Source organism: Podarcis liolepis, assembly GCF_965112155.1.
Source record: "Podarcis liolepis genome assembly, chromosome: 9".
NCBI lineage: Eukaryota > Metazoa > Chordata > Lepidosauria > Squamata > Lacertidae > Podarcis > Podarcis liolepis.
Genome location: NC_139564.1, coordinates 39,605,900 through 39,620,114, shown reverse-complemented (window position 1 = coordinate 39,620,114; position 14,215 = coordinate 39,605,900). Strand labels below are relative to the sequence as shown.

The window sequence follows — 14,215 nt, the reverse complement described above, 5'->3', positions numbered from 1 at the left end:
ATTTCAGTACCAGGGATGCATACAACTCGACTTCACTACTTGGTAGTTGCCATAACAACTACCTCTTGCATTTGAGCTTGTTCAAATCTGCAGCATTGTGAAACTTTCTGGTTTTAATAGATTGCTTTCCATAGGCAATTTATCTGCTGTTCAGTTTTAATCTTCCTTTTAAATTCTTCATTATGAATTAAAATATATTCATTTATATATTTCCCCCCCTCAGATTTATAGGTCTACCATTGTTGAATTGTCTAAAAAGAAAAACAGGGAAAATGCTATGCAGATATTTGATTAATTGTAGAAGTTTGCATACAGAATGCTTGTTAGTGCATTTCTAGCTAATAAATCCTTTCCTAATTCATGTGGGTTTTTAAAAAAAAAATCCTGAAAAAGCCAACATAGCTACTCATAAAATACAATGTTTTTAAGACAATATCGCTATTAACTTGCTCATACTTATTTAGATTTGAATTATAAGGTAACATCTTTGGAGTTCATTTTATATAAGTATCTTATATTTGTGAACTCAGAAATGCCTTCAAGGATAGTTCTTTACCTAAAATATTTAATCTGTGCTCATCAGATAACAGCTGTGCCCCTTGTTGATGAAATAGTTATGTTTTCAATTGTGTAAATGTGTCATCCCTGTTTTCAGAAAATTGTTCTAAACTAATTAGTTTTATGAGCCTTATTTTGCCTGCAAAAAAGGCTGTAAAATAAAATGCTAAAATAATGCCTTTGAATTATACTTTATACTGAGTTCCAGATTATTTCTCCACCTAGGCCCATTTGTCTACTTCTCAGACTAGCAATGACACTTCAAGGCCTTAGATGCTGGCCTTTCTTAGCACTGATTTCTGAAATCCTTCAAACTGGATATGCTGAACCTAGAAAATTCCACATCCATGGTACTTCAATCAGTGTTTTGTTAGGCACACATCAAAGTTATGCAAATTTGCAGTCATGTAGTATTTGCTGTTTTGGCAAACCCAGGGAAGCAAAGTGTCAGTGTTTGACTTATAATTACATTGAAGCACATGCTTCTTACAAATTAGAAACATACAATAATCCTAGGTGTCCAGTGAAACATGTATAACAAGCAAATGTGTCTCAACTGACTAGAGTTACCCTCTTCAAAATATTCAAATATCTACAACATGTTGTAAATGAAAGTCCCCAATCTTGTAACCAAAGGCTACTAGTGGGGAAGCATTCAACATTTATATAGATAAAACTAGAAATATTACAAAATAAATAAAACTTTGGAATACCCAAACCAGAAATCCTTTAGACTTACTGCTAACAGATTTGGGGTGACTGCAATCCCAGCTTGAGGTTTTGGGAGGCCCTTGGGCAAAGTGCTCTCAGCAGATCCATCTTCCCCTCTCCACTTCCCTTTCACTAGCCCCCTTTTGTTGGACACAGTCTTCACAACCAAGTGAGACAGGTCGTAGAAGCGAAGAGGAGGATGCTGTTTCATCTCCTCACTCTTGACTCTGCTTACATCCTCAGAGAGGAAAGAGGAGGCTCAACAGTGTGGTGTTAGTTGCATATGCACCAGAGCCAGTAGGTGGCCCCATGCAGGGTTAGAGGTTGCAAGCAGCAAAAGAAAGTTATGTTGTCCCTCTCCCAACATGGTGTCCTGGAAGGGTGGCCCACAACTCATGCCAGACGTAGTTAACTCAGACACAGTTTTGGAGAGCCAGGTGACCAATTTCACACTTCATTATTCATAAGTGGAACTTGCAACCAAAGGTTGGTCTATCTCCACCTTCTACTCAGTTTGGATAGCTCAGTTGGTTAGAGCATGGTGCTGATAATGCCAGGGTTGCAGGTTTGATCCCTGAGTGGGAGAGCTGCATTTTCCTGAATTGCAGGGGCTGGACTAGATGATCCACAGGGTCCCTTCCAACTCTACAATTCTCTGGTTCTATGATTGTTGAATTCTAGTCTTTAAGCTTTGTTGCTTTGTTTCCTGTCTGCCAGCTATGCCTTCCCCCCAACATACTATAACATGTAACTTGTAAAGTAGGACATTCCACTAATTTTCCTCTGAGTGGTGCATTTTTCTTTTTCATGGACACAACATTCCACTGCTACTGAGCATGCTCAGACCATTGGAGAAGGATTACCATCTTACGATTTTAAAAGAGAGGGAGTTGTATCTCAAACTTCGACTTTCGCCTGAGAATGCTGATAACTTCCTCCTGTTTCTCAGCCTCTTTTTTGGCTTAGTTTCAGTTGACATTCACCACCTGAGTTTAATATTAAAGGGAGTGACTACTGTGGTCGTGATCCAAAAAACTGTCCCAACTAGTTCAGTGTGCCAAGATATCTATAGGCTTGCATTTCTTCAACGCAGCTCACTATGCTTTACTTTTAAACATGGGAATCAAGAGGGTTCAAAATAGTTTGTCTTATGACACAGTAGTCTGAACTTCAAAGAAGATATCAAATGTACTATTGGGTGACTGCAAACACTTTGACACACCCGAAGTGGATCCCAGGTTATAGCCCTTAGATTAGCGCCTCCCATTGTGAGGTTTGGGTCTGGGCCCCGCCATTAGGCAGAGTGGGGTGGTTAGCTCAGGCAGCTAATCTTGGATGAATTGAAAGGGCAGCAAATAGCTACCGTATTTTTCGCTCTATAACACGCACCCGACCATAACACACACGTAGTTTTTAGAGGAGGAAAATCCGTAGGCATGCCACCCGTAGGCATTTCCACCATAACACGCACAGACATTTCCCCTTACTTTCTAGGAGGAAAAAAGTGAGTGTTATGGTGCAAAAAATACGGTATTTAATTTATTATTTTTGTGCTATGGAGAAGGAACAGCACTTGTAAGGTTTTCTGCCTGGTTCCAAGATAACTTCACAAGCCTTGGGTACTATTCACTTTTACTTGGGGGTGGGAGGTTGCCATTTGGTGCTCAGTCTCAGCAAAACGCCAGTCCTAGTGAAGAAAACCTCCAAGTTTTCTTACTTTACCTCTTGTTTGATTCCAATATTTAGGCAATTGCCCCAAATCAGCCTGAAATAGTAAAACACATGAGATTTGGAAAGACCTGTTCATACAGTAATGAGATCTGCCTCAATAACGAGTGACCAGTGTGCTAATAGTATAATTAAATGTTTCTGAGAACTGCATTGGCCTTTTGTTTCTGCTCTAGCACTACTGGGCTTGTGCCTTGCTCAGCAACACCTACTACTTTTGGAGATCTGAGAGCAGCCAATGGTCAAGGACAGCAACGGCGCCGGATTACATCCATCCAGCCACCAACAGGACTTCAAGAATGGCTGAAAATGTTTCAGGTGAATTTTTTTTTGAGTTTGACTTATTTTGAAGAGCTTGTTGTGAACTGAGAAAGAATTCTGTTAGAATAACTGTAGCCGGTTATACAGTACCGAATCACTACACTTCCTGAGTCTTTTTAATAACAAACAGTACTTTCTAATGCAACTTGTTTTATATCTTGCTTGTTTTAAAGAACTAATAATTTTTAAACATGAGGTGTGTAAAGGTAGGCTTTCTTGGGATTTATTATAATTTTTAAAAATGGAAAGCAAAATATTGAGTAGACTGTTTTATGTTTTAGTGCTCTTAATTATGGATGAGAATGGAATTTTCCCATTGTTTTTTCATCTCTTTAAAAGATAGTAAAGTTTTTAATGAGAAACAGAAAAGAGCCCTCCATACCGTAACTCTAAAATGCGTACTGAGTTAAAAACTGTAAAATAAAATGGTTTTCACCGGTACAAATTAATGCTATGTAACTGTAGTAACTTAACCTGCTGTCTACAGCTTTCCAGTTCTGCACCACAGTATAAACAAACTTAATATATATCTGCAAAGCTAAATTAAATAACCAGAAATATAGCATGTTTATAGAGATCTATAAACTGAAAACTACTTCTGAAACATTATAAAAAAGAGAAATGAGCCAGCCCTAGAAATTACTGCCATTATGATCAGCAATCAATTTCTTAGATTTAATGTGAATACTATATCTCCAGCAGTAAACTTTCTAGCAATCTTTTGGGTAAAATGTGTTGTTTAATAAAGCCCTTCATAGTCAATATTGTTTAGTTAGCAAATTATTGTCAGGATGCATCAAATCAGTGCTTGCTACTGAAAAACAAACATTTGAAAGCCATTTGTTTTTCCCAATTATACATTTATGTAATCAAATAAACTTTATCCTTTATTTGAAGGAGTGACATGATAGGTTGAGCAAACAAATATTCAGCACAATGGCTTGTATCCAACACTGTGTGAGCCTGGCTATAACTATCTGCTTGCATGAGAGTGCATTTTCACCTTCTCTTTCCACTACAGCCTCTTCTGAGGGCCAGGAGACATCCAGGAAAGACCCGGAACGTGGCATTGGGAGCTGAACTGGGAGGGGCAATTGACCAAAATTGAGCCAATGTCTCTTGTGTTTGCAGCTTGCCACATCCTCAGGTTTCTTCTGCCTGATCTTAGGGCTATTTCTCCCTCCCACCCCAGCTCCCATGCCATATGGAACTTGAAATTTCTCCAGCCCATAACATAGATCTTTCAATGGAAAGGAAGAGTGGGGTTTCTCTGAGGAAGAAGAATGGAAAAGACGGTCTCGTGTTAATGAAATCACGCTCACACAACAGTGGCTGCAACCCGGTGCCAAGATACGGGTTTTACAAATAGACGTGGGCCAGATTCAAAGACCCATGAGCAGTAAGACAACATGTGCAAGAGTTCATGGGATGGCACTAATGCAGAGGAAGTGGAATACTTCACACAGTGCAGGGTCAGAGTATATCAGGGCTTATGTTTACAGTGTGAAGAATGAAATTACAGGCTACCTAGTAAGGTTAGTGGGCCATTAAGAATGGTCTTGGGGGTGAGTTTGTTCAAAGTCCCACACAATAATTTGCACACTTCCTGAAGTGGGACAACTTCCTCGAGCAGGACTCTACAACGAAGCTGGAAACAGCTCTTCTAAGAGTAGAAGAAGCTTCATGCTAGTGGATCCAACTCTACATTGTAGGAATGCATCTTCTAGACTAGGGTATTGAACATTTCAAGATTCATTAGATTCATGTTCTTATTTAAACCTTTGAACCCAGCCTTTCATCTTAAGTTCCGAGAAATGTTTTATCCTCACAATTGTTTTAAGCAGGCTGATTTGAATTTCAATTAACATCAATTAAGCTGATCTACCTTTCCATTGGTTTCAGCTGTTTTAGGCATAGAATTATAGTATTGTAGAGTTGGAAGCGACCATGAGGGTCATCTAGTCTAACCCCCTACAATGCAGGGCTCTCTTGGCCAACATGGGGCTCAAACCCACAACCCTGAGATTAAGAGTCTCATTATTCAGATGTAGATTTCTCATTAAGACAAATTTGATGTTAAATTGGTTGTGATTGGAAGTGGAGTGAAAGTATAAATCCCAACTGCTGATTCAAGACCATTAATTAAGTTACATTTTCTAAAGCTCAGAGACCAGATTCAGTAAACAAGTCCTTCTAGTGGACTTGCACAAGGCACAAGGACTTCCTCTAGCAAAATGGGGCTTTCCCCATTCCCCTCCCCTCCCCACCACACACTCCCACCAGATCGGCTGTGTAGGGAAGGGTCCAGAACAGCACACTTGGGAGGAGCGTGCAAGCTGAAATGCTTTTGCTGAAGGAACAGTCGTCATAGCACTACATTGAATTTGTCTCCCTACTTCTGTAGGTTTCAGAGCCCACTACTGATCATTTCTAACAATAGATCAATGCAGTTTAGTTTTACTATCAGCTTTAACATGGGGGCGAGTGAGTTCAAAGTGTACCAGTTCTAGAGATGCCAGGAGGATGGGTTGCACCTTCAGTAAGACCTGGCTTGATTATTGAAGGGAGTGTTGGGATGAATGCCCACAGTCTGATGTTCTGAAAAAAAATCCCATTGATCTATTCTACAAGATGTGTTCATAAAATATTACCACCCATTAATACGTAGCATGAACCTTTGGAAAGCACTGACTGTGATCATAAGCATGGTTAGACTATTAAGGTTATCTTGGGTCTAGCATGTGGATAGAATAAGCAGCAGTAAATGTTGCTTGATATCCGCACAAACCATGAGAAGGCACAGATATAGACAGCGAACTCTGACATAAACATTAAAGAGCAAAAAAAGATTGAATATTGTTAGGACTTTGTGTCTTCCATGATTCGGCAGGTGTGCAGAAAGAGTGGGAAATCTGGCACTTGGAAATTCAGGTTGCTGAGTTTTGGGTGTTTCAGAAGGTCAATATTTGCCTGAAACATTGTGGGTAATATGTGATGAAATCTCAGGTGCTAAATAAATAGCTGGGTGTAAATTCTAGTGGTTGAGGACAGTGTAGCTTCCTGCCACTCCCCATGACTAAGAAAATGGAGGGTAAATTTGGCACAAGTGGGATGGGAGAAAAATGGGGCAGAGTTTCATAATTGGTCCTGTATTTTAATTTGTTTAGTGTATTTGAGTCACAGAATTCCATTTCCTTTTTGCATATTTATCACTTCCTGTGTTTTGAGTTTGAATTATTCTTGAGTTCAATATGCACATCTCTGGATGTGATGCAGTTCCTCTTCTCCCACTTAAGGATCCGTTTGTTGTGGATCTTGTGTAGGAAGCGTCAGTGTTCTGTTCATACACTGTTTCCCCTAGTGTTCCAGTGGTTTCACGAAACACTGCTTCTTCCTAAGAATGCATATAAAATATGCACTTTATTTCTTCAAAACGCTCTTCTTAATTATATCCCTGAAGAGACAATTTAAAATTGCAATAGCACAGATTAAATTTTAGAATGCTTGCGCACAACCTCTGATTAAACTCTGAACAGTACAGATAATATTGGTAGAATTGAACTTGGTTAAGTATGCCAATGTGCTTTTTAATTCTTAACCTGAATTTGCTTAGTACCACATTAGCCCTTTAAAAATGTTTGGAAATAAATTGAGATAGAGTTTGATGGACTTAAGGTCGTATCCTATATGCCTTCCAAATATGCTCCGCGGGTTGGGAAAAACCATCAAGCAGATTTGGGAGCATCTGGAGGTTAGAACAGGAAGGAGTTGTTCTGTACACACAGTAAGTGGACCACAGTCAGTGGAAGGTCAGGGAAAAGAAAAAAGCTTTAGCCTTAACAGTTCAAGCACTTCTTACCAATGGTAAACTGTATGCTTGGATTGTATTTTACATCAATTTTATTAAAGTTACTTTTAGCATCTATCAATTCGAGCCTCATAATTCTCCCTGTTTAATGTTTCAGTATCAGTTTTATTTGCAAGGCAGATCTTCATCGCAGTTAGTTCACATTTTATGTACCTTATGCTTCTAACTACAAATGAAGCCTTACTCATTTTTTAAAATACCAAGGCAGCCAATCTTTATTGTGCCAAGCCTGTTTGTATCTTATACATGGTTAAGTACAGAGATTAAAGATTTGTAAGCACACACCTCACCACTTTATAATTTTCCCCTATCCTAAATTATTTTTTATGTTTGCTTTTACAAATCAGTCATTGCCTCCCAGGAAAGATCCCTGCATTGCAGGGCGTTGGACTAGATGACCCTTAGGGTCCCTTCCAACTCTATGATTCTATGAAATACATGTACTGTAAATCCCCAAATTCTCGAAGTAGTTGTATAAGGAGTTTGACTCCGTCCCATCAGTCCCTATTCAACATAATGACTTATCACAATGAATCATAAAAGTCTCTGGAGGTCTCCTGACAGTTTATTCTAATGATTGATTACCTGGTTTTTGCAGTATACAAAATTATTGTTCTTTAGGATATTCTTCCATACAGCAGAATGGAGGGGAAATAAAAGTAGTGAGGAGTTAGGTGCTTCAGAGTACTTAGAAAGAAATAATACTTGGTGTGACCATGAACTATAAAATACTTACCTTCGGAATGATGCTTCTCTGTGCATCAAAACAATATTATCAGTGGTACACATGCATGTTTTGTGAGTGGTGCAGTATGAAAAGAAATTCAGGCCTTGAATGGGTGTTGAATATTAGAACTATATGCAAGGATGGGGTTGGTCAAAAGTGCTTCTCAGTTAAATACCAATATTAACCGTTTTTCCCCACCAGCCATACAATTGCACTTTCTCTTACTTCAAATAGTATTACTGGTTTTAAAGGCTATACACTTAGTTACAACTGTGTCTGCTGTAGCCTAAGCAATTTTGGAGATATGATGTCACATAGATGCTACATCACTGCAAACAAATATGTTGTATTTCACTTGAACTAAAGCAATATTTATCCTAAGATTGCTTACCACAACAGAAATAACTGTATTTGGCATGAAACACATTTTCTCTTTAGCTTCTTAAATTGATTATCAGTTTATTCATTAAAATGAAAGACAACGTGAGCGATGTCCCAGGAGTAAATCTTTCTAACTGATAATATGAAACTATATTATACTTACTCCTTTTAGTTAGTTTAGAAAGCTGAATAAATGGACATTGCTGTCTAAAAGTCCGAGGTTATGGGGATATAATTTTTCTCCATAGGTTTTTTTCTGTTTAGCATTATATTGTGGAAAAGATAGGATTGTACCCTTAGGATAGTTGTTATACTTTCAGATTTTGCCTCAGTTTCTGTAGTATTAAAGAGATATTATTAACAGCTATTATAGATTGTTTCTAGAGTCAGATCCACCCCCTCCGTTTTGACATGTTGGTTCTGTGAATTTAACCTTTCTTTGAAAAGTAATATGAAGGAGGTAAAGGTAAATTCACAGGTTATTTCATGTGATGCCATTTCAGTTTTTGTGCTTCTGTTTAATTCTGATTCGTTTGTGTCCATTTCCAACATATTCATCCGATCCCTCATTAATTACAATCATAATCAGTGTGACGTAAAAATGACAATGTACAGCAAATTATGACAACTATTGGGTTAGGTATATATACATTTCATCATAAAACAGATGTAGAAATTTCATTTATACCATTCTTGCACATTCTGCTTGGGAGTTTGATAGCTATGTTAATTGTTCAGGGAATATTTTGTCTTGTGTGCCAGTTTTGATTGTATAAATGCATTAATATGAAGTAATATAGTGGCTCAGACAGTGAGGTGCAGTAACAGCCTCCTGGCACTGGTGTCACTGCTACTTACTAGGAGAGAAAGGCGATGGCGATATCACTTTTGTGTGGATGCACTGGTGGAACCAATCTTGGCCTTTGAAAGGCATTCCTATGAAAGTACAGTGGTACCTCGGGTTACATACACTTCAGCTTACAGACTCTGCTAACCCAGAAATAGTACCTTGGGTTAAGAACTTTGCTTCAGGATGAGAACAGAAATCGTGCTCCAGCGGTGTGGCGGCAGTAGGAGGCCCCATTAGCTAAAGTGGTGCTTCAGGTTAAGAACAGTTTCAGGTTAAGAACAGACCTCCGGAACAAAGTAAGCACTTAACCCAAGGTACCACTGTACAGTAGAAGTTTGCTAATCTAGACAGTGGTTTAGGTTTATAGCCATAATTTGCAGAATAATTAGAAACTGGAATTATATGTAGCACGTGGAAATTAATGTTTAGGATAATGCTGTATTAACATATCTTAATGTGTGTGGAGTTTTATTTACTAGTATTCAGGATAAGGTATTTGATTTTAACGGTATAAGCGAGAGAATTACACAATTTATGGGCAATAGCCAAATCTAGTCATACTTAAAGGAACCTATTGAAATAAATGAATTGAAATATCTTTAGCCTGTTTGGCTCTAATAAGATAATAATGCTAGACAGAATATGTATTCCATTACATTTTGCTTTCCATACTGTCAAAAGCACAGTCATTTGCTTCAAAACTCGTCAATCTTTTCTAACTTCTTTTAGTGGTCCTGAAGTGTCTTCTAGAATAGGTTAGCTCCTTCTATATTGTTTCTCCCAAAATGGTTTTCATAAATGGCATTTGTGTAGCGAATCAAAACTTTGAGCCCAGATGAGTTTGAGAGAAGACGTGCTATATCTTCAGTTATTAATTCTTCTGCAAATGGTTTTGCTAATCTGCTGTGTTTGCAGATGAGTGCCTTATTAAAACCATCAAATTTTATGATGCCCGTTAGTAGGAATATGAAGTAAGAAAATTACCAAACAAAATTCCCTCTTTTCTTCCTAATGTAAAATTATGTTTACAAAACACTGGTTTCGAGCCAGAAATCAGGAAGATTGCACTGTGGCAGATGTACACATGGCTATAAAAACGTTATTATTTTTTTTGCAATAAACAAAACCAAATGAACCTGAAATGAAGTTACTACTATTAAGTTTTGGATTTATTTTTTTTTACCCTCTCCTTTTTAATTTAAAGTATTTTTTTTTCTAAGGAACATTTGTATGGTTGAACACCTGTTTCATATTTGAATACTCCCTTCACCATTCTGGGTGGTATTGCAATAATTTTTCATCCCAGCATATTCCATAGCAATTTTCAAATATTACATTTTTGAAATGCATTGCTATATGAAAACAATACAGTGGAAACTAAACATATATTTGTACTTCACAGAGCTGGAGTGGACCAGAGAAGTTACTTGCCTTAGATGAATTGATTGATAGTTGTGAACCAACACAAGTGAAGCATATGATGCAAGTGATTGAGCCCCAATTTCAACGAGACTTCATTTCCTTGCTCCCCAAAGAGGTGAGGATTATCACTTAATACTGGGCTCCTGGTACTGTTTGCCTATGTAATGCATCATCTGCCACCTTTAAGCATTTCCTTGCTAATTATAGTATTCATTGTTGTCAGTGTAACACTGTTAATTGGCGTTGAAGAGGACTGCAAGTTGATAAACTGCCATGACTTAATAATGTAATTTTCAGATTAATGTATGCTTGTGAGACCAGTGACTTTGTTTCAGTGACTAGGATATGTCCCCTGCTGTTTGTGACAGTTGTTTCTTATATGTAAGGGTTTTTTCCCCAAGAGCTGATTTATTATCCATTGATGATTTCACTCTTAAGGTTTTTAAAAAACGTAATAGGTATTTAGCTTTTCATTTTATCTCTACTACATTTTATGAAGGGAATAAACACCTATATAACTTCTTCAATCAAATTATATTCAGTTTTATAGGATAAGTATGCATGTAGTCCAGAATTCATTTGTATCTAGGTCCCATTGAGGTTAATTTGATAATTTGTGAGAAGCGTGAGCAGCATTATAAATATATCTAGTTGGTAACTAGTGCATTCAGTCATGTCTGAAGATGGATACTGGAAGGTAGCTATCAACACTCCCTTCCCGTCCTGTATCTGGCATTTTGATGACTAGGGCTAGTTTACAGTATGAAGTATAAGAACACTGTTGTGTTAATAGGTGACTCCCATGCTTGGAAAACATCTTCCATATTATGAGACTGCCCCAAAATAATATTATTGTAAGTCGGCCTGGGACTAAAAATAAAATATTTACACTTCCTTATTCTCATCGTCAGCCAAAACAAACAACAAAAAGACCAGGTGAACGCTTTTGCAACTCACAACCCAGGTCAACAAATAAGATTAAGTCAATTGGAAGCAAGTTCTTAACTCCAGTGCTCTTCATTGAGAACACACAACCTAATGATGGTTTAGTGATATTCCTTTCTCTGGGTTCTTTTAGCAACTACAAAAGGTGCAATAGCAAACACTAATTGTAGTTAATGGAATGGATGGAATTAGTGTTTCTAGTAGTTTTTCTTCACTTTTAGCTCTAGCTGTACTACTATATTATATTGGATCGGTGTTTTCCAATTATACTTTTCTCTTGGTGTAAGCTGGCCAGAGCATCTTGGTGCTTGTAATCTATGGTACATGGGATGCTTACACTTAACAAATACTTTTACTGTAAAACAATTTTGTCTATAATTTGTTACTTATTTTCTTGAATCAGTTGATTAAAAATAAATGGCATTAGTTTTAATTAAAATCCTTTCTTATAGAAGGTGTTACTCTTCTACTAAAAGTGGAACACACTGAATTTGTTTCTACATTAATAATGCTGTTCATCGCAGGCAATAAGGAATGTACCCTTGAAATAATCAGTAGTCAAAATAGTTTACATAAGAAGGCTTTTTTCAGAGCTTTATTCAGGAATTGCTAAGTAAAATTGAAAAGGAAAGGCTATCTTTTTTTAAAAAAATGCAATTTTAAGATTTCATCCAAGGAATAACTGACACAAACAGTGATGTCTGTTTCTTTCCTAAGCTGATTGTTTAAATCACCTCTTAAAAGATCTATGGGTTATTGCCATGAAGAATAATAGCTGAAAGATTTTCACATACAAATATGCTAAGTTAATAAGTCAACTGTGCATATATGCTATCGCATTACTGATTGCCAATAATGCTCCAAGGGCATCAGAACATCAGCAAGGCTTTAGGCAGCTACTGCCAAACCTTTAGCTAGTTCTTGCATTGCTCTTGATTAAAAAACAGGATTGATAAAAGGAAATTTCAGCAGCTTTCTGCATCACACTGAGAACTAATTTAGTCCCCACACCCACATGTCTTGGCATGGCTTAATGATCACTGTTTTTAAGAGTATGTTATTTATACTCTAGGGCAGATAGTTTTTAAAAAATGTGTGTAATAAGTTTTGCCCAATCCAACCCTTCACCCTTTGAGGTTTGTTTTTGTTTGGTTGCCTGGCACCCTAACCTACGCTAGCAAGACATCAGCTATATCATATTTAACTCACTGGAACTTTCTAAACAAACATAGCCATGACCTGGGTTCCTGCGTATTTTGCAAATGACAAAGGTTTACTAAACTCAGCATTGGGATTCATGGTTCTATTCTTCCTACAGCCTACATGGCTGTGACACTTTTTTAAAAAGGTTCCCACTTGTCACCAGGAGTTGAAAGAGATGGTGGCAACAAACCTGGTATAGTAAATATATGGTTTCCTTGGGGCTTGTTTGGTTAGTTGGAGCTGCAGCAGTAGCCTCCCAGCAAGGGTCATCACTTACTGTGAAAGGGAAGTTGGGATTGCCAGAAACCAGGTTTGGTTCTGCTGGTGCCTGTGCACAGCCCTGACATCACCACCACTTCACCCTCCCCTTTTCCAGGAAGCTGCAGCAGCAGTACCACCACCAAGAGGTTATTGCTGTGGCCCCGGCCAACTGAGTGAGCCACTCCTGCTTGTACATCATGTTGCTGCATATTCCGTCCTGCTTCCTATGACAGAACGGCCCATCTGTTGAGGAGGCATCATTATAGGATGCAGTATTTTACTTCTCAGGCTTTCTGCCATTACTTGTTCCCACTCTTCAAGCCTCAACCAATCAGAAATGTTCTTGTGTAGGTAGCTACAATGATTGTGTTTTTAAATCGATTGCTGGTTTTATTCATTAAAATTTGTTCATTTTTAAAACATTTAATTTAATTTTTTAATTTAAACTGTTGTGAGATGCTGTAGAAATCAGCCCCGTGATACAAAGACAGGCTAAAAAGAAAACCAGTTTGCTGTATTGTTGTCCCTTTAGCAAAATGTTGCTTTAGGTGTGAAAAGTGAGTATACAAAAAGACCTTTTACTGTGTTTGAACAGAGTGATCCTCCCAAGACATCATGATCAGTTGGCATATAGATAGTTTTTTTAAGGAGAGACTAGACAACCACCTATCAGTGATGCTATGGTAGTAGAATCCCTGATTGGCAAGAGCTTGGACTAGATGATCTTTGATGTACTTTACAATTATATCAGGCATAGCCAAACTCGCCCTCCAGATGTTCTGAGACTACAATTCCCATCACCCCTGACCACTGGTCCTGTTTGGTCTGGAGGGCCGAGTTTGCCTATGCCTGAATTACAGTGGTGCCTCGCAAGACGAAATTAATTCGTTCTGTGAGTTTTTTCGTCTAGCGAATTTTTCGTCTTGCGAAGCACGGTGTCGGGAAAGTTTTGGAAAAGCTTCAAAAATCACCAAAAACCTCAAAAAAGGCTACCACACCGCGTTCTATGAGTTGCTCCTTGAAGTCAAGTCACAACTGTATTAACGGTGTTAAGAAAAAGGAAACAAACTTGCAAAAAACGCAAGACGTTTTCGTCTTGCGAAGCAAGCCCATAGGGAAATTCGTCTTGCGAAGCAGCTCAAAAACCGCAAAACCCTTTCATCTAGCGAGTTTTTCGTTTTGCGAGGCATTCGTCTTGCAGGGCACCACTGTATATGATTCTAAAAAACTCAAAAAGGCT

At 38.0% G+C, this 14,215-nt stretch overlaps 1 protein-coding gene across 4 annotated transcripts in view; it reads left to right on the top strand.

Moving 5' to 3' along the window:
- FBXW7 (F-box and WD repeat domain containing 7) overlaps positions 1-14,215 on the top strand; it is a 130,494-nt gene that overhangs the window by 97,928 nt on the left and 18,351 nt on the right. For all 4 annotated transcript variants that reach the window (XM_083520010.1, XM_083520009.1, XM_083520012.1 and 1 more), the window contains 2 exons: positions 3,174-3,315; positions 10,547-10,681. In XM_083520010.1, coding sequence (XP_083376136.1) covers positions 3,174-3,315; positions 10,547-10,681 — 277 coding nt within the window. The remainder of the gene's footprint in view (positions 1-3,173; positions 3,316-10,546; positions 10,682-14,215) is intronic.